Genomic DNA, 18,071 nt, shown 5'->3' with positions numbered 1-18,071 from the left:
TTGCAAGACATAAGTACCAGTTTTCAAACTGAAACATATGGTACCACCACGTCATGGGACCTGCCTGATGTCCTGTCTCATCCCAACAGAGCTGGTCTAAGGCACATCAAATGTCCTTGTGAAAGCTGCAAGATGCCTCTTGATTATGATGCACCTTCAAAGCAGATCCAGTGCTTGGCTCCTTCAGTTATTACAGGATTGCTTATGTTATGCAAGTGCTAAACAGTTCTTAAAAAATTTATATATATATATATACTTGCTGTACCAACTGAAAACAGATAATTTACTACCCGTAGCTATTTAAACACAGAAATTTAAACAGCCTTCATTCCTGATCTCCTGAATCAGGATCACTTTCTACAGTTTACAGTCTGGGTGTCCAACAGCAGCTCCACACAAACACACAAACTCCTATAGCAACAGGCACAGATGAAAACTTAAAAAAAAACCAGGATGAACATAAAAAAAATCTGACTTCAAGCAGCTTTATAATGCAGGAGTCTGATTAAAGTGGAGATAGTAAAACAAGCAGCAAGACTGAGATGTGACAGTCATTTTACCTCTGCTCATGACTGCATCGAAGGCACACCGATGACCTTTGAGCCAGTTCAGAAGCTGTCCTTTATCTGTGAAAGTTCAAGTCAATTGTGCTTTGAATAAATACTTCTCTGTAGTTACACTTGAACTGCTGCATTATATACTAGAAATACAGAAAGTGTCCATGCACAGCCCTGAAGCACTTTGAGTATAGCCCTTGGCAGGTCACTGATGGCTCACAGAGGTCGTAGGCATCACCAGCACACAGAGATGGCAGGCACACTCCCACAGAGACACAGCACCCAGAGCGCCACAATCGCCATGGAAGAAGGATGGAGAGCAAAACTCGCTGGTAGGAGTTCAGCATTCAAGGTTACAGCTGCAGAACCCCAACCAAGCTACTGTGATGGAGCCTCTGCTAGGATAAATTCCCTACTTGGAGTTCAGGGATGGAGTCTAACAGGGCTCTTCAAGGAATAATTCAGAGAGCAGCTGAGCTAGTTATTAGTCATTTGCCTTGTTCTTTTGTGGTTGTCACTATATTCATTCATAAAAATCCCTCCCTTAAGCTTTAAAAGAAAAAAAAAATCCAGTGCTTAAGACAGAGACCAGCAACTGAATTTTGTAAGGCTTTGGGCTGACTCTCACTGGAGCACAGCACTGCTTATAACCAATGGGCTTCCCAGTGCCCTCGGCACACTCAGTACAACAAAAGCTGTACAGATCACAGCAACCCTGAGATAATAAAAGTATAAAGGAAGAGATGGAATAAATGTGAGATATGTATGATAATCTTGCCACCTAGAAGAGATTCTGAAAAGGACACTCTTGCTAATTACACAACAGGAACAGCAGTGGAAAAAAATAAGAGTCAGTATATTTGTGTTTTTCCTTTGTTTTACACACACACTCCCCTTAACTGGTATCCGTGCAGGATTCCCTGCAGAACTGTCACTAGTGTTAAAAATCAGATCTTTATAGTCTTTTTGTCTGTACAAAGTACAGTTGGAATTGATTTTGATCTCCCAAACTGACTGCAGAAAGGAAAGTCTTCTTCTCCCTTCTGTCTTGATCAACCCTCCTAGATGCCCTCCCTCCTAAGAACCATGTAAGAATTAGAAGCCCTAATTAAACATGACCAACTTGAGATTATAGTTTTGTCATCTTCTTCCAAAAAAAAAAGTAAAAAAAAAAAGCAAAACACACAATCAACGCCTCACCCACCCCATAAACAATAGTTCCATTTAAAAAAATAAATAAATAGTGTGTATATTTCATGCTGAAAAAAAAAGTCACAGAAAGGATTCATTTTTGGTTTTCCCTCCCCCGAACACGACACCAGGCATTTTCTCCCCCCTCCCCTGACGTAGACACGATGGTACATCCAACCATGTGCATCTGTGTTCAAAATGAGTTTCTACTCCTGCACGGTCCCACATGCATCAGGGAGCATCCAGCTTAGCTGCTAAAGCAGAGCAAAGGCTTTCAGGTTTTGGGTATGGTCCCTGCCTGTTCCTTTGGTCCGTCTGTAAAAAGGCTCCTTGCTGCTCCCAGGTCTCTGCTCTTGTCTGTCGTCTCTGTTACAGCGCGCCCCTGGTCCCGTCACTGCAGCTTCGTACCCAGCTTGCGCTGTCTGTTCCTGCAAGGCAGCACAGGGGACCCCGGCTGTCACAGACATATTTTATGGAAAATCCTTCACCAGATCTTTCTCCTGAGAAGCTGAGAAGTTTCAGCTTCTCCATGTTTTGCTGCTTTGGAATGGGATTTGGAGAATTGTTTACCCAGCGTGTGAAACTGTTTTTACTTGATGACCAATGACAGCCACCTGTGTCGAGGCTGTGAGCAGTCACAAGATTTCATTATCATTCCTTGCTAGCCTGCTGATGAAATCCTTTCTTCTATTTTTTAGTATAGTTTTAGTATATAATTTTCTTTTAATATAATATATATCATAAAATAATAAATCAGCCTTCTGAAACATGCAGTCAAGATTCTCATCTCTTCCCTTATCCTGGGACCCCTGCAAACACCACCACACCCAGCCCATCCCAGGGGCTGCAACAAACCAGAGGCAAATACAGGAGGATTAAAGTATGCCTCTGCTTAGCTGCACACAAAACTGAAGTGACCCTGCCATACCCACCAAGCTGATCATTCCTTCCCACTCTCCACACTCCCAGAACACCCACCCCATCTTCAGTGTAAACAAGCTCACATGGGGATGCAAGATTATAAACAACTGCTTGCAAAAACCATAAGCCAAGGAGCTGAAATGCTACTTAAATGAGATTAAATTCTTGAATCACAGCCTCTCCAGACTCACCTTTCAGATGCAGTCGTTAACCCATAACTTTGTATTTCCTTACTTCGAGCTATTCTACCCACAGCAGCCCAAAATTATCAGCTACATATCAGAAAATTAATTAATAACTGCATCTGAAAGGTCAGAGCAGCAACAGCTCCTCCACTCCCAACAGAACTTACCTTGCTTCTGCTCTTGTGACTGTGTATTCAAACCACAGGATGTTAGGAATGAGGCTGGTATCTCGGATTAAAAAGAACTCTGAAATTGGCCTGAAAAAGGACAATGTGGTGGAAAGGGGGAAATAATTAGATTTTCTTCACTGGAATTTTGATTAAAAAAAACCCAACAAAACAAAACCAAAACCTGCTCTACTTAACAATACTATTCTATCACTTCAGGCTTTGTTACATTAAAAAAAACATTTTTTTTCTTTCCTTATGCAATATTTCCAGACTATATTACATGTAAATAGTTTGCAATTTGACTGGGTCATTAGACATTCATTAAGAAAGGTCTGCTGTTCATCTTGCAAAGCTCCTCCAGCAGGCTGCCACACCTCACAGCTTTAGTAGGGCTTTACAAAATGTAGCAATTGATTAAATTCCCTCTTCCCCACCCTTACCAAGGACATAAGATCCTTTGTATATATGCATGCACAAGAAAACATGGAGGAACAAAGTAGGTTACACAACAGCCAGTATGCAAAACTGGGACAGAGCCCAGGAATTCTCATTTCTAACATCCATAACAAACCTCCACAGAATAAAGAGCCTTACCACGCAGCTATCCTCGGGAAGAGGGGAGTTAGGATCTCCTGTGTGAAGGCAAACCAGGCTATGGCCATGATGCTTCCTGCCACACCTCCATATAGGACTTGGCTCCAGGTGTGGTAAAGCAAATAAACCCTGCAGAAGAAGAAAAGAGTCACCAGACAGGCTTTAAAACAAAAGGAGCCAAGACTCAAGAGCTAAGGTGTCACTGGACCCACAGATATGGGTGCAAGTTATCCTCCAGATGTTAGAAGTGGGTGTCTTTTTTCAGTAAAAAGCTGGCAAAAATAGTGGGGGGGGAAATGGGGAAAATTCTTCCCTGCTACAACAGTTTCAGCTTGCAGCACTTCTAGTTTGAGCTCAACTCAATAACCCTCCACATTCTCCTTCATCCATCTTTGGATCAGCTGAAGAACTAATACTGTTAGTTCCAAAAGAGACTTTTCCAAAGGCAGTAATGGGACAAGGCTCCTCCAGGCCACCAAAGCTGGGGCTTAAAGGCTTTTAAGAACATGGACAGCATTTTTTTGTGATTTTGGGGCTCTCCAATGTGACAGGCACAGAGGCTGCATCACCAATGTGCTCACTGTGACTGCAGCCATTCAGAGCTGCACTGTTGGCCTGTTATGTGTGCACAAGCTACATTCAAAATTCTTTTTGCTCACATTTCATTATGATCATCTTATCTGACCTTCTGTCTAACATAGGTCACTTGATTTCCTCTAATTTTGTTTTAATTAGACCATACACCTCTGACAAATTTGTTCTGCCAGGCTTTTAAAATAATTAGTAATAAGTAATCAGCTGTAGCATACAGTCAGCTGTGCCAACAGGTAATTACTTTCCTGTGGAAAATGTGACCCTATTTCTAGCTTGAATTTGTCTGTTTTTCCAATCACTGGAGCTCACTTTACATTTAATCTACTGAAGAGAAAAAAAAAATCACTATCACAGTTCCATTTTCTTTATCCATCTTAAATAAATCTTGCAAGCCAACAGCTATAAACGTTTTGATTAACAAATGCTCAAATAAAACAGTGGGATTGATCATCTGTAGTGATCCACATGCTGCAGATGCTGCTGTGCCCAGATGGGGCAATGCCTCCACACTCAGTGCTGGAAAGAGGGCGAGGCAGTGAGGCTGGATGGAGCATGGCACTGGAGCCTGTGGGGAACTGGCACAAGCTCAGCTGATTTGAGGTTTTGTAAATGCTTGTGAAGCACCACACACGAAGCACTTTTGTTTATTGGGTCTCATGGCAACACTTGTACAAAGCTGCAGTGCAGAATCAGGTGGGAAAGGCAGGATAAGGAACGCCAGTGCTGCTGGCTGGGACAGGCCACGAGGCTGTGTGAGAGCAGAAGAGAAAACAGTTGCTCCATACCTACTATATGAGACTAGCAAAGCCACTGTGACGAGGCAGATGGACAGCACATGTCGCCATAGCAAATCCAGAAACCTCGCGTTGTTTGTTTGGTGCATTCTGAAAGAGACGGAGAGCCATGAGCACAGGGCAGGGAGCTGAGCACTCCTGACATCCCTCCCTCTGAAACCCTCGGAAAGCTTTACTCCACTGGGGTCATGGGCAGCTCAATCCCATCCCAGCAGCCATCTGTGCACTGGCAGCAGTTAAAGAGCAGCCAAGAAGCCACAGGTGCTTCTCTCCAACTGTGAACAGGGATTGCTGTGATGGAGGGCAGGATGCTCACACTGATGTGAGAGACATGTGCTGAGCACATGCAACAGGGAGCCAAGACAGAGTCCCTCCATCACCCACAGAGCCAGGAGGAACTGTGAGTTTGTCTTCCTCCACCCAGAGCCACAAGACTTTTGTCTTCCTCCTTCCAGAGCCATGCCCCAGCAAGAATTTCATTAAAGCACAGGTAAACCCAGTACTTGGTAAGGAAAGTCAACTAAAAGGTCATGCAAGTGGACAGCTGGTACTATCCAAAAGATTATAGATAACCCCACTGAAACTGAGACAAAATGAGAAAGCAGCTCTTCATTTCTCCTCCTTTTCCCCCACCTCCTCCCTCACACTGGGGCACCATTATAGCTTAGAAAAAGAAACTCCAGCCCTACATTCAGATTGAGACAGACATGCTCCAATCCCACCCGAGTCACAATAAATTGTGCAGGTCCTCAGATTTAATTCCATTATCCCACTCAAGTGGCATCCAGCAAGGGAGCCACCCATTTCAGGTGTTGCAACATATTAACAGCCAAAACCTGACCCGGAATTTTTACCTTAAATAAAGGAACAGAAAAGAATAGACAGAGAAAAACCACATGAACTGGGAGTGGCTGGATGGCATCCCATATTTTGTGGTCACTGTTGAATGGGCTTCTGGGAAGAGAAGAAAAAAAGAATATGGTCAAGGTATAGTCAGCAACTGGAACACTCCAGATGTGAAGCCAGCCCATGCTGCTGGAGCATGCACAAAGCTCCCAGGACATGTCCCTGCTCAGGAGGCTCTGTCAGCCTTCTTACACCCAAACATCCACAGCCAACGTGAGGCACAGGGGAAAGCCCCTGTAACTCCCCCCAGTCAGCATTCCACCCCAAACTCCCCTGACACCACCACACTCATGGTGCACACCCTACCTTGGCACGGCCGAGGCTCCCGGATTACATTTTTTATTAACCAGTTCACTGCCTCGTTGAACACCAGCCCTCCCAAGAAAGAGATCTGTGAAGGCAAGACAGCTGTGTCATCCCCTCTAAGAGATCCTTCTACTTACCAGGCTCTCTCTGTTGACAAAACCCCAAACATTATGCTTCTAATTTTCTTTTTTGACTACTAGAGTTAAAACCAATGGCTTCCAAATTCTATACCTGAGAAGAAAAGCATTTATTTTCATCTCACTTTCTATCTGGCAACATATTGTGTACATGCAGCTTTTCAGCAGCAGATACACAGAAAGACAAAAATGACACAGCAGGGCACGTCTGCCAGCACCTTGCACCAGTGAGTGCAGAAAGTGACCTTTTTAATAGGGCACGTTTTGGGAACTGGCTTTTCCCAATGACCAACAGGGGGAGTGCAGACACTGTTATCTGGGGAAATAGTTTAAAACAAAGGTGACTTTTTAGGCTTTCTGGCTCTTCCTTCTATGAATATTTTCATCATGAAGCTGCTGTCTTCAGTCCAAGATGAATTCACATTCTGAGCTAAGCCAGACCTGGTAGCATTTATTTTTGCTCTTCAACTTCACAGTTCATACACCTCCCCTGAATTAGTCCTGCTGCTGTGATCAAATTCCCAGCTGGTGATGACACTGCCTCCTTAGCACTCAGTCCCATTCCACATGATGAAGCAATTTTTCACTCCTCATCCTGAGCCACAGATCAGGCTGCTGCAAGGCAGCCAGTGTCTCTCCCAGCCCAGTGGTGACTTCCCACACAAAGAACTGAGAATCAACCTCAGCACTCATCTTGTTACCAACACCAAGCAAATCCCTGTACTGAAAAAACTATAAATCTGTGCAATAGTTAGTCTGGCTTCTTTTCTCTTTTGGGCCAACACAAAACCTTTGAGTTACCAAAAACCTGAAAGTTGTACAGTTACTGTACAACTGCCTTCCCTAGTTAAAGTTCCTTATTCCCAGGTCCCTTGGGCCACTGGTTCCCATGACACCGTGGCCCTACATTCAAAATCCTTTCAGTGGCCCCTGTTTTATCTGTTTATTGAGGACAAATGCTACAAGAGGTTTATATGTCCTAGAGGGAGTTTATCCATGACACTGATTCCCAACTACCTGGCAGCGCAGATAAAAAGTATTTTAAGAATTTGGATTGAAACAAGTTTTTTCTGCCCCTGGTATTCAACTCACATTTGAAAAACAGCCCTTAAAGACAGATCCACTCTCTTGGAAAGCTTTAGGTTTTATTTTTATCCCCTTTTCTGCCTCAGTAGTTCAAAGAAAGTGCATCCCCCTGAGTTACACACACCATTTCCTGCATATGCTGCCCAGTGCTATGATCCTACTGGATCTTGGGAGTGTTCCCACTCTGCAACAGCATTCTGTACTTCCTCAGACATCTCCCTCGATGGTTCTGGACAGATAATGTCCAAAACACACCAGAGTAACAGAGAAGTCAGAAAAGGCTGAGCAGCCTTTTAACCTGCTACGGGTGCTAAGTGTCTCCTGCTGTTCCCTGACAGGAAGATGGCTTTCCTCAGCTTGCTCCTTTTAGAGAGAAAAAGAAGTGTGAATACAGGAGCCCCAGGTGACAAAGGAAAAGACTTTTGTCATAAGGAGAGGCTGGGAAGGGAGAGAAGGACTCACCGTGTGAAGCTCTCTCTTGAATATGATGAGTGTTACAAAGCCAACAATAATGAATATTGGACCAAGACTCAAATAAGCTAAAAGCTGGCCAGAGAAATCACCTGGGGAAACAAACAAGAGAAACCAATCAGTGTGAATTTCACAGGTACTTGCCTTCCACCACAACACGGGTCAGTCAGAGCCCTGCATCACAGAACAGAGGGGCAGACTCAGCAGTGTAGGCAGTCCCTGTGTTCCAGAATGACAGGGAGACAGCAGAGCTTCCATGCAGGTTCAAAATCAAGGGCGAAAGGAGCCTGGAATCATTTAGCAGAGATTTACACCCAGTTTACAACAATAACCATGGGTGTGGGCCCAGCGCTACTTTAATCCAACATGAGCACAGGCTGCTGCAGAAGAGGCAGCATCTTTCCCTTCCCCTCATTCCTATTTCTTCTCTGAGCCAGCAAAAATCCCCAAACAAATCCTTTCCCACTCCCTCACTAAAATGGGTTAGTTTTCAGCTGGATCAGCTTCCTAATCTGTCTCACCATGTGTCTGCACGAACACCAGCATTAGCAAAATGGGAAGGAAATAAACGGCTAAACATAGCAGGAGATATCAGGGAAATAAAGGAGTCTCTGCCTTTTTAACCAGTAGCCCACTTGTACCACACAGAGGGAGATTTGGGCCTCCAACTCAAATAATTAACAGTCTAGTTATCCCCCAGGGAGAATCAGGGAGCTGCAATGGGACCCAACAGAGGTCATAAGGTCCCTCAAAACCTTTATTCTGCACTACAAAAGCCACAGAAGCGGGCAGCAGCAGTAAGGAGCAGCTGTGCATTTTGATCCCAGTTTCTCTTGCCTCTCTTCCCCAAAAAGGGACACATACAGAAGTATTCAGAGAAAAGATGTCAGCACAAATTCACAAAAAATTATCAGAGCAATTTTGCTCCAAATCAGCAATTTGTATGAGAAGAGTGAGAACTGTCTGCCAAAGAATCTTTAAATACAGAAGTCACCACAAACTCACTGCATGAACCCAGCAAGCAGCAGAAGAGGTGGGTACTTTGAGTGTTGGTTCTCACAGACCAGATCCTCTCCATCCCATCACTGAACAAAAAAGGCTCAGCCCCCACATAAATTTGTCCTTCTTCCCTCCTCTCAAAAGGAAACAGGATGCCTCTGCAAGTCTGAGCATTGGACTCATTCCTAGATCAATTCCACTGCAAGGCACCCAGGCTCCCCAGCCCACACAGCCACATTTCAAAGCAGCACTTGGTGAAAAGGACTTTAACCTCAGCCTCTGAGTGCTGGAACTGATAAAAAAAATAAGTTATTGCCCCTTCACAAAGTTCATGCTGCTGATGCTATTGCCACATAGTTGTGGTTACATGAGGTATAGTGCATGGAAGCCTCTGGAATTCCAAACTCTGGGTTAAATTTGGGCACCAGCAACATCATCAGCAAGGATTACCAGAAGGAGTTAGGTGAAAGGAGGAAGATTTGGAGGACATAACCCCCAGGCATGCTGGGTTTCCACTGAAGTGAGGTTCTGCTTTGGTTTTAACCTGAAAAGCTTTGCAAGACACTGAATTTGAAACTTTTCTTGCTCCATATGGCAGGTTTGTCTTGCATCAGGTGCATTCCAAATGTTCCCAAAGCAATGGATTATGGTAACACAAAGGGGATATAAGTGACAGTACCACTTACTTGGCAATAGACAATCAAGCCCCTTATGGTTTTATATAAATCACAAACTCTCAACAAAATGAGTTCTGTCATTAATGATGAGGGAATTCATGAGAGAAGCCACCTTGTCAAGAGACAATTAAACTACCCTGAAAGCCTTAGGAATACTTTCCAAAAGTCTCAATTCCAGCACTGCCAAATAAGAGAGCTCTTCATCAAGAGATCTCCATGTTTCAGATCACTCACTCTGTTAATCCACGGCACATAAAGGCTTAGCACTTCCACATTAAAAGCCATAATTTTGTCAAGCAGAAATAAAACCAGATTATTTATCTTCTCAGAGGGTTCTATTTCTTGTGCAGATGGTGGAAAGGTACTTAAACAAGTAGTCTTTTAATTTAAATAGGATCAGCAGTGGCGAACTCAAAATCCTCTGTTAAGTTACATGATAACATTCCCAATAAATCAAATCACCCAGACTTCACAGGCACAAAAACCACACCTGAGAGGGGAACCAGACACCATCACTCCCAGATGTGCCTACAGGCACCAAGTCCTTCACTCAATCTTAACACAAAAGCTCCTCAAATATTTCAGCAGTTCATTTAGAGCAGATATCACTAATAGTACTTCATGTTCCTGTGCCTAATGGCAATTAAACACAGTCACATTCTGAAGCCACTTTTTCTACAGAGGAGGCAGATAAACAGCTGGGCACTGAAGGCAGCACTGGAGCCACCCCAGGAACACACCAACGCCATCACAAACGGCCCCACTGGATCAGCAGCTCAAGGCAGAGCTTCAGTGACTAACCCAGCTCAGAAAGGACTGGAAATCCCCAGTGGAGGAGGCAAAGTGAGCTCTGAGAGAAAGGCCAGCGCTGCTCAGCGCTCCAGGGGCCTTGGAGCATGATTACTTCTGTCACTCCTGTCTCCTCTCACGCTCCAGTGCGCTCTGAGACTTATTCCCAGGGAAAGGAGACGTGCAGGAGAGCCACAGTTTAAAGTCCAGTCAGATCTAGCAAGCAGCACCCCTGCCTTTTTTTATAAAAAATTAATTTTCCTTTAATTTGATAAACTTGGGAATTTTAAAGCAGGTCCTCCAACAAGAAGGAACAGAGACAAAATCTCCACAAAAATGCAATAGGAGAATCTACTTAATACATATCTTGGGTTTCATTTAGTTTTAAATTCTGCTTTTTTAAAGTCCAGCTTTCCCTGGACATTATTTGGAGCTCAAAAAGCAAAAATAAAGGATGCAACTACCCCATTTTTGGGCAGCCAAGAGATAAGTACGTGCGGCACTATACATAGCTCAGACACACGCTATTTTTTCAGCCTTCATTCAGCATCTACTTCTGCTCCAATTCAACATTTTACCCAGCATCCTGTCGGTAGAAATAGCTGAGCTTCACCACATCTACTTAACCTGTATAGGATGTAAAAATGGGAATCAACAGCCCCCAACCACATCCTACCACAAGACTGAGCTTAGCCACCACCACTTCCTATTGAAGGATCTATTTGTGGCACTGCCACTGGTTGTGTGTTCTTGGCTGAGTGCATATGTGCAAGTTGCACACATAACATGCAGTGTGCATGTCTCACTAAATCACTAAATATTCACGATACAAAAGAGTAATTTCCTCTGCGTGTGCATATCCCCATAACACGAGCTGGGGGACAGCAATAATATCTACAGGAGGCTTTAAATTATGGCATAAAATCAGACATAACTTCTGCAGGGAGATTAAACATAAACCCTGCATTAAAGCAGACAAACAAGAGTGGGATCTGCTTCTTCCAGGAGATACTGCTCAGCTCTGGAATGAGCCCTGACTTGTGAGCTCCCAGCCTGCACAGAAGCACAGGAGGGTTATCAGAACAAACATTCCTATAGGAGCTGCATGTGCTGATACTGAACAGCAACAAGAACTGCTGAGCCAAAGCACAGACACAGCACCTTTGAACCTCTTTACCCACTGCACACCTGCCTCTCCAACTCTGCCTGGCCGTAGGAAACAGCCTGGAGAAACTGGGAAAATGGGAATATTCTGTCATTCTGCAGGGAAAAAGGTTTGGCACATCGGGTTTCTCTCCTTAAAGAATTTGTCCAGTGTGAGAAGGTCCAGAAAGTCCCAGAGCTCTAAGAATCCCAGCTGCACTGAAGAGAGGAAGTTTTCTTTCTTTTCTCCAAATAATAATAAAAAACCCAAACAAACCAGGAACTCGATGTTTCTCCAGTGAAACTCACCCTACAGGCAGGAAGTCCCTGAAGATGAGTTTTAAGTCTGCAGCACAAAGTCATCCCATGCAAAGCAATGCATACGGGAAAAAACAACCCTAATTATACCCATGACATGACAGGATTTAGTTCAGTTGTTACCAAACAAAAACCCTCAGACTCAGAGTGTGCCAATACCTTCAGAGTAGCACCCAGTGCTCTGCAGCAGTCAAAAAGGCAAGAAGAACATTTTTTAAGAGCACAACAGAAGTTACTGTTACAGCACTACAAAAATTTATTATGCAATTGCGGTGTCACCAGCTAAAAAGGGAGAGTACACACAGAAAAGGCAAATAGAATGGGGACAAAGATAAGTATGCAACAGCAGCCATTCAGAAAACATCAAATAAATCAGATTTTCAGCTGAAAAAGGAAAACAGATGATACAACAGTTCTATGAAGTCATGAATTATATGGAGAAATTGACAGCAAACAATCGCTGCCTCTCACTGCACATGAGAGAGTGTTTGATGAAATTACTGAGCAGTGGACTTAACAGAAAAGAAACAGCAACCACATTAAGCTACAAAGCTCAGTGGCAAAGATACTGTGAGATCCAAAGCAGAAATGGATTCAAAGAACAATTAGAGATACAGCTTTTATCCATCCATCCATCAAAGGACTTCACAGCCCTGATGCAATCACCAGCTCATTACTGGAAGGACATAGGGAAGAAGGATTATTCCTGCCTACCTGCCAGCAACCTGACACTATGCCAGATCATTCCTTGGTCTCACCAAAGCAGAGCTGGTAGTATGAAATGCTCCAGGATTAAAAAAATTCTGAAAGCAGCATCAGGATGATATTTTTACAGGCTGTCCTCTGCAGCAGCGTGCTTTAGCACACGCAGGCAGCACTGCCATGGCTGATTTTTTTCTCCCTATGTTTAATCCTAACATTCCCTATGGGTAATATTTCAGTCAGGTCTCCAAGACTGCATTCCTCAGACCAGTCTGCAGTTGATTACCACAGCATTCATTTGCTGTTTCTCATTTGTTTTGCTCAAAGTGGACATCGCAGAAAGCCCTGGAGAGCTGTGCAGCCACACAAGCAACTCAGGATGGGTTTGATGTATCACTATTGATAAGGAAACATTAGATCAGAACAGGGAGCACCTTTCTGGAGACATTTCTCCCCTTCACAATTAGAAGCAGAAGCCCAAATCCAGGCTTCATCTGCCAGGCAGAAATCAGCAGTGACAGCTTTTTACCCAGGGAGCAGGACCATCACCCATGGCAGATGAAAGCTGGGGCTCTGCACTGGGAATCCTTAAAATGTGAGATTTTCAGAGGCAGTTGCCACAGCAGCTCAGCAGCCTCTGGGATCAGCCAAGAGCCGAAGCTGTTTGCCACAGAGCAGTGCATGACATGCCAAGACAGCTTAATAATTGATGTTGGTAAAAGCAGGATCCATTTCTCATTCCGACCCTCTCAGCAGCACAAGGCTGCATTAACTCCACTGTGCTGAGCCTGCTGCCAACATCACTCCTTTAGAAATACACATTATCTAGGCACTTTATGGACCTGGAGTTCAGATGTGCCCAGGCTGAATGTAAACAGCTTTCTAAATAAAGTTAAGAGCACTTTCCCCAAAGCCAGGTAAAAGCTTCAGACCCACAGTTTACTGCAAGTCATTATTTTAGAACAAAATGTTGTCTACCTTGCCTTAGTAAAGCCTTTGACACTGCTTTCCACAGCATTCTCCTGGAGAACATACACAGCTTGGATAGGTGCTCTGTTTTCCAGGTACAAAGACCTGTCCAGGCCCAGACTGGTGGGGAATGGAGCTAAATCCAGCTGGGGCTGGGCTCAGTTCTGAGGCAGGTTCTGTTTCATATGTTTATTAATGACCTGGCCAAGGAGATCGAGTGCACTCTCAGTTCACTGACACCAAATCTGCCTGTGCTGGACACTGCTAGGGCCCCACCTCAAATCCTGGGGGCAGCTTTGTGCCCCTCACAACAAGAAAGGCACTGAGGGGCTGAAGCATGTCCAGAGGAGGGAACGGAGCTGGGGAAGGATCTGGAGCACCAGGAGCAGCTGAGGGAGCTGGGGAGGCTCAGCCTGGGGGGACCTTCTGGCTCTGCACAACTCCCTGACAGCTGAGGGACAGGCATCAGGCTCTGCTCCCAGGGAACGGGGACAGGAGAAGGGGAAACAGCCACAAATTGCACCAGGGAAGGTCTAACTTGGATATTAAGAAAAGCTTCTTTACAGAAAGTGTTGTCCAGCCCTGGCAGAGCTGCCCAGGCAGTGCCTCGTGCCTGCAGGGATTTAAGAGCTGTGTAAATGTGGCACTTGAGGAAGGGGTTTAGTGGTGGCCTTGGCAGTGCTGGAGGAACAGCTGGACTCGGTGATTCAGGGGCTTCTCCAACTCAAATGATTCTATGAAAATAAATTAACAAACTTTTATACCTCCAGCTGTTTTATTGTTTTAGTCCTTTGTCTCCACTTTAAAGGCTTTCATAAACACATTTTAGCCAAGATAAACACAGTGCCCATCCCCTCCAAACACAACCCTAAGCTGGGTGATGATTTACCCCTCCACACAATCACCTCCTCCTTTTGCCTGTCTAAGAGCTCTCAACGCAGAGAGAAAATATTCAGGTTATGTCACATTGTTCAAGATCTGACAGATAACCCTTGTGCAGGGATTTCCACCACCTTCATTTCCCAAACCAATCCAACAAATGGAGCACAGGACACTCTGTGTATACTACCAGGTTCAGATAAGAGATAAGATACAAAGATGAATATATCAGTACTACTGGCAAGATTATTTCCCATCTCTCCCAAACTGACACATTAATATATTTGAGAGGGGGATGGCAGAGGAGCTGACAGTGTGGAGGAAAATGTAAGACAGAAAAGGAAATGCCAATATTTCACATAAAGCATCACAGAAAACCATCAAACAGCCATAAGGGGGAGGGCCAAGAAATAATGTATCTCCAGTGCCAGATATTTTTTCAGTGTTGTCACATTTCAAGTCTTCTAGCTAAATGGGCACTTTCAACCCAGAAGATCCCTAAGCACTTTAAAAGCTTTAGGAATTGCACTGCTGAGAGGAGCTTTCATCAGGAACTAAAATCCAGCTACTGAAACAGGACATACAGCAACACTCCATGGCAAGTTGGGAACTGGACATATTGAGAACAGCGTTTAGACAAGATTTGGATTTTGAGCAAATGGTTAATGCTATAACTCTGACAGTTCATTTTTCTATTATCTCTGATTATAACAGGCACCCAAACGCAGCACAGCACAAAACACCCACAGGAGCGCCAAAGAACCACAGGTACTGATGGGACACAGTTTAGGTATATGCCAGCTGAACACAGACCCACTTGCTCTTGCACATCAGGAACTCATTCCAGCTGGTGTGCAGGACCTTTGTGGATCACACCTGTCCCAGCTGGAATAGCCCACCCTGCACTCAGGCACACACTGCTCCTCAACCAAGACACAAACCCACCTTGCCAAGAGCTGAGCCACAAAACCTCCTGTGCCTGGAGTGCTCGGGGCATTTCCCTCAGCGCTCACTGACCAAAGCGCTCCCAGGAAAAGCAGCAGATCCACGGGGACAGGACAGGGACACGCTGCCATCCCCACGGCCAGCACAGCCCCCAAACTCCCCCGGCAGCCGAGCCCAGCCGGGGGACACGGCCCCCCTGGCACATCCCCGCTCCTGAGGGGGCACCAGGGCCCCCAGAGCCCCCCAGCACGGTAATACACCGAGCCAGACCCGCAGAGTCCGGAGCAGGGAGGTGACACCGACACCGGCAGCTGCTGAAGCGGCACCGGGAGCTGCACGCCGTGGGTGGGACCCTCGCCTCGAAGCCGGGGGCACCGCACATGGCCAGAGGGCTGCAGGGGCGGCGAGGCGGCGGTGTGGAGCGGGCAGGGCGGCAGTGGAGGGCCGGGCGGCTCCGGGATCTCCGGGACGGAGCCGCCCCCCCCGAGTCCATTCCCGGTCCCCTTCCCCGTCCCCCCCCTCCCGCAGCCCCCCAGCCCGGAGCCCCCACCGCGCATGCGCACCGCCGCTCCCGCCGCGGCTCCCGATCTGGCAGAGCGCCTCGCCGCCCCCAACGCGCACGCGCGCCCTGCCGCCTCAGCGCTGCTGCTCAATGGCTCACTATTTGGCAGCCGCCAGCGCGGCCCGCGGCGGCGCCGCGGGGCGGCGGGAAGGGGCCCGCCGCGCCCTGAGGTGCGGTGGGGAGGCCCGGCGGCGGCGAAACGGAGCGTTACCTGCGGGATACTCGACGTGAGTGAGGGAGACTGGCCGCCACGGCGCGGGCAGCGAGCACTCCCCGACTGCGGCCATCTTACCCGGATACCGGGCCGGGCCGCTACGGCCAATCGGGACGCTCTTGAGGGGCGGTGCGGCCAATGGGCGGGGGCGCGGGGAGCGGCGGACCAATGGCGGCGCGCAGCAGGTGAGGCGCCGGGCAGCCTAGCACCGCCCAATTAAACATCCAGCCCGGGGAGCGCCTCAGCCAATCGGCTGGCGGTACCGCGGCCCGGCAGTGGGCGGGCACAGGGAGCGTTACAGCCAGTTGGAGGAAAGGCGGGCTGCACGACGTTTCGTCATTGGCCAGCGGTGCCATGCGGATGGACCAATCAGCAGCTCGTCCTGGCGCCAGTTCTCAGCCAATCAGCGGCGGCGCTGGCGCGGCGGGCGCGGGGCGCTGAGGCAGGGGCTACGGCGGGAAAATGGCCGGGCTGGGCTCCCCCTAGAGCCCGGCGAGAACGGCCCGGGCTCCCCTCACATCCCTGCCGCCGGCGCGACCCGCCCCAGGTTGCCCTCACACCTCAGCGGGAACAGCCCGGGCTCCCCTCACATCCCTGCGCCCGGCGCGACCCGCCCCAGGTTCCCCTCACACCTCGGCGGGAACAGCCCAGGCTTCCCTCACATCCCTCACACCCGCCGGTTCCCGCTCTGGTGCCGCCCGGGCTGCCCTCACACCTCTCTGCAGCCGCCACAGTTGCTGTTAAAAAAAAAACAAAAACCAAGGAACAAAACAAAACAAAAATCCACCGAAGTACCAAAAAGAAAAAAAAAAAAGGATTTAAATGAGAATCGTTCATTTCAGAAGGGTATTAGTACATTCAGCTCTACATCACAGCATCTATATCACTGCCCTATCCTGGGCACATTTCTCTTTGTCCCACACAGAAGTGATTCACTGGTAACGTCCAAGTGCCGTTGAAAGTGAATATTTGGATTTTTTTAACACCTAGGAACCGCAGGTGTAAAGAACAACCCGTTCCCATGTGGGTGTGCACACGTGAAAATAAAAACCTGAAGTAAAGTCATCAAATGGTTTGTTTGAGAAGGCATCTTAAGGCCTGTCTCATTTCAGCCCTGCCATGGGCAGGGACACCTTCCACTAGCCCAGGTGGCTCCAAGCCCTGTCCAACCTGGCTTTACTCACAGGGAACAATTTCTTCCTAAGTCCTGGCAGAAAATCCTTTAAAGATTCTGCAAAGGCCAGACAAACACCTGGTCCAGGTGATACTTTCTTCCCCTCCCACCCAATGCCTCTAACTACTGAAATCACTTTGAAGACCAAGCCAAAAGGAATGTTCCCATATGTGACCCCAGAAATAAGACTTACCTGAGGAGCCTCAGGAAAAGCAGAACATGGAGCAGCATTGACAGAAAAGCTTTCAGAAGGCAAATCCACCTTCAGACCAAACAACCAAAGTTAATTCAATATTAAAAAAAAAGATATCTAGAAAAATAAATATGCAAGAGGCCCACAAGAAGTGATCAACAAAGGCATGGGGTTGCCTTTAATTTGTGTCAGGGAAGCACATGGACCAGGATTTCTAGCCCATTAATTAAGATTTCAAAAAGGGTAGAAAACTCCTTTTCCTGCAGTTGTAATATACCCTCTTCAATTATGATTATGTCTCATTAATTTCAACAAGCTCTTCATAGCTGACATTCTCCCTGGCATTTCAAGAAGTAAAATAGTATTAAAGTCTTATTATTTGGAAAGAAAGAGAAAATATTTACTGCAGGAGCTCAGTTCGTCGCAGAAGACTGCTATGAGGGAGCATGAGTGATTTACTCCTTTCATTATTCAAGTTAAATAAATCTCCTCCTTTCCAAGCTATTGAATGTAGAGTTATGCTGGCAGAGTGGATTACATTTGATCTATGTACCATGACAAGTACTGAAAATTGTGGGCTTCATTGCTGTATTCA

General features: G+C 46.5%; 1 protein-coding gene across 2 annotated transcripts; it reads right to left on the bottom strand.

Annotated features, from left to right (window-relative positions):
- Positions 1-1,392: 1,392 nt before the first annotated feature.
- Positions 1,393-16,189, bottom strand: DOLPP1 (dolichyldiphosphatase 1). Of its 2 annotated transcripts, none has more exons than XM_036393855.2 (8): positions 16,107-16,189; positions 7,904-8,004; positions 6,219-6,303; positions 5,861-5,960; positions 4,998-5,096; positions 3,619-3,747; positions 3,022-3,111; positions 1,393-2,176 (listed from the first exon to the last, which is right to left on the bottom strand). In XM_036393855.2, exons 1-8 carry the CDS (start codon positions 16,180-16,182, stop codon positions 2,140-2,142), a joined length of 717 nt encoding a protein of 238 aa, XP_036249748.1. In that variant the 5' UTR covers positions 16,183-16,189; the 3' UTR covers positions 1,393-2,139. The 2 variants fall into 2 exon arrangements, with proteins under 2 accessions (XP_036249748.1, XP_036249750.1); XM_036393857.2 differs by lacking the exon at positions 16,107-16,189 and adding an exon at positions 15,334-15,386.
- Positions 16,190-18,071: the final 1,882 nt, after the last annotated feature.

The sequence above is a fragment of the Molothrus ater genome, chromosome 20, assembly GCF_012460135.2.
Source record: "Molothrus ater isolate BHLD 08-10-18 breed brown headed cowbird chromosome 20, BPBGC_Mater_1.1, whole genome shotgun sequence".
NCBI classification, from domain to species: domain Eukaryota; kingdom Metazoa; phylum Chordata; class Aves; order Passeriformes; family Icteridae; genus Molothrus; species Molothrus ater.
This window is presented reverse-complemented; position numbering and strand designations above follow the sequence as displayed.

Excerpts from the sequence above, each read along its gene's own strand:
- DOLPP1 (XM_036393855.2), bottom strand. The coding sequence starts at position 16,182 with ATGGCCGCAGTCGGGGAGTGCTCGCTGCCCGCGCCGTGGCGGCCAGTC. Across the intron at positions 8,005-16,106 it reads TCACGTCGAGTATCCCGCAG|GTGATTTCTCTGGCCAGCTT; the intron begins GTAACGCTCCGT and ends TTGTTTCCCCAG. Across the intron at positions 3,748-4,997 it reads TTGCTAGTCTCATATAGTAG|GGTTTATTTGCTTTACCACA; the intron begins GTATGGAGCAAC and ends CTTCTTCTGCAG.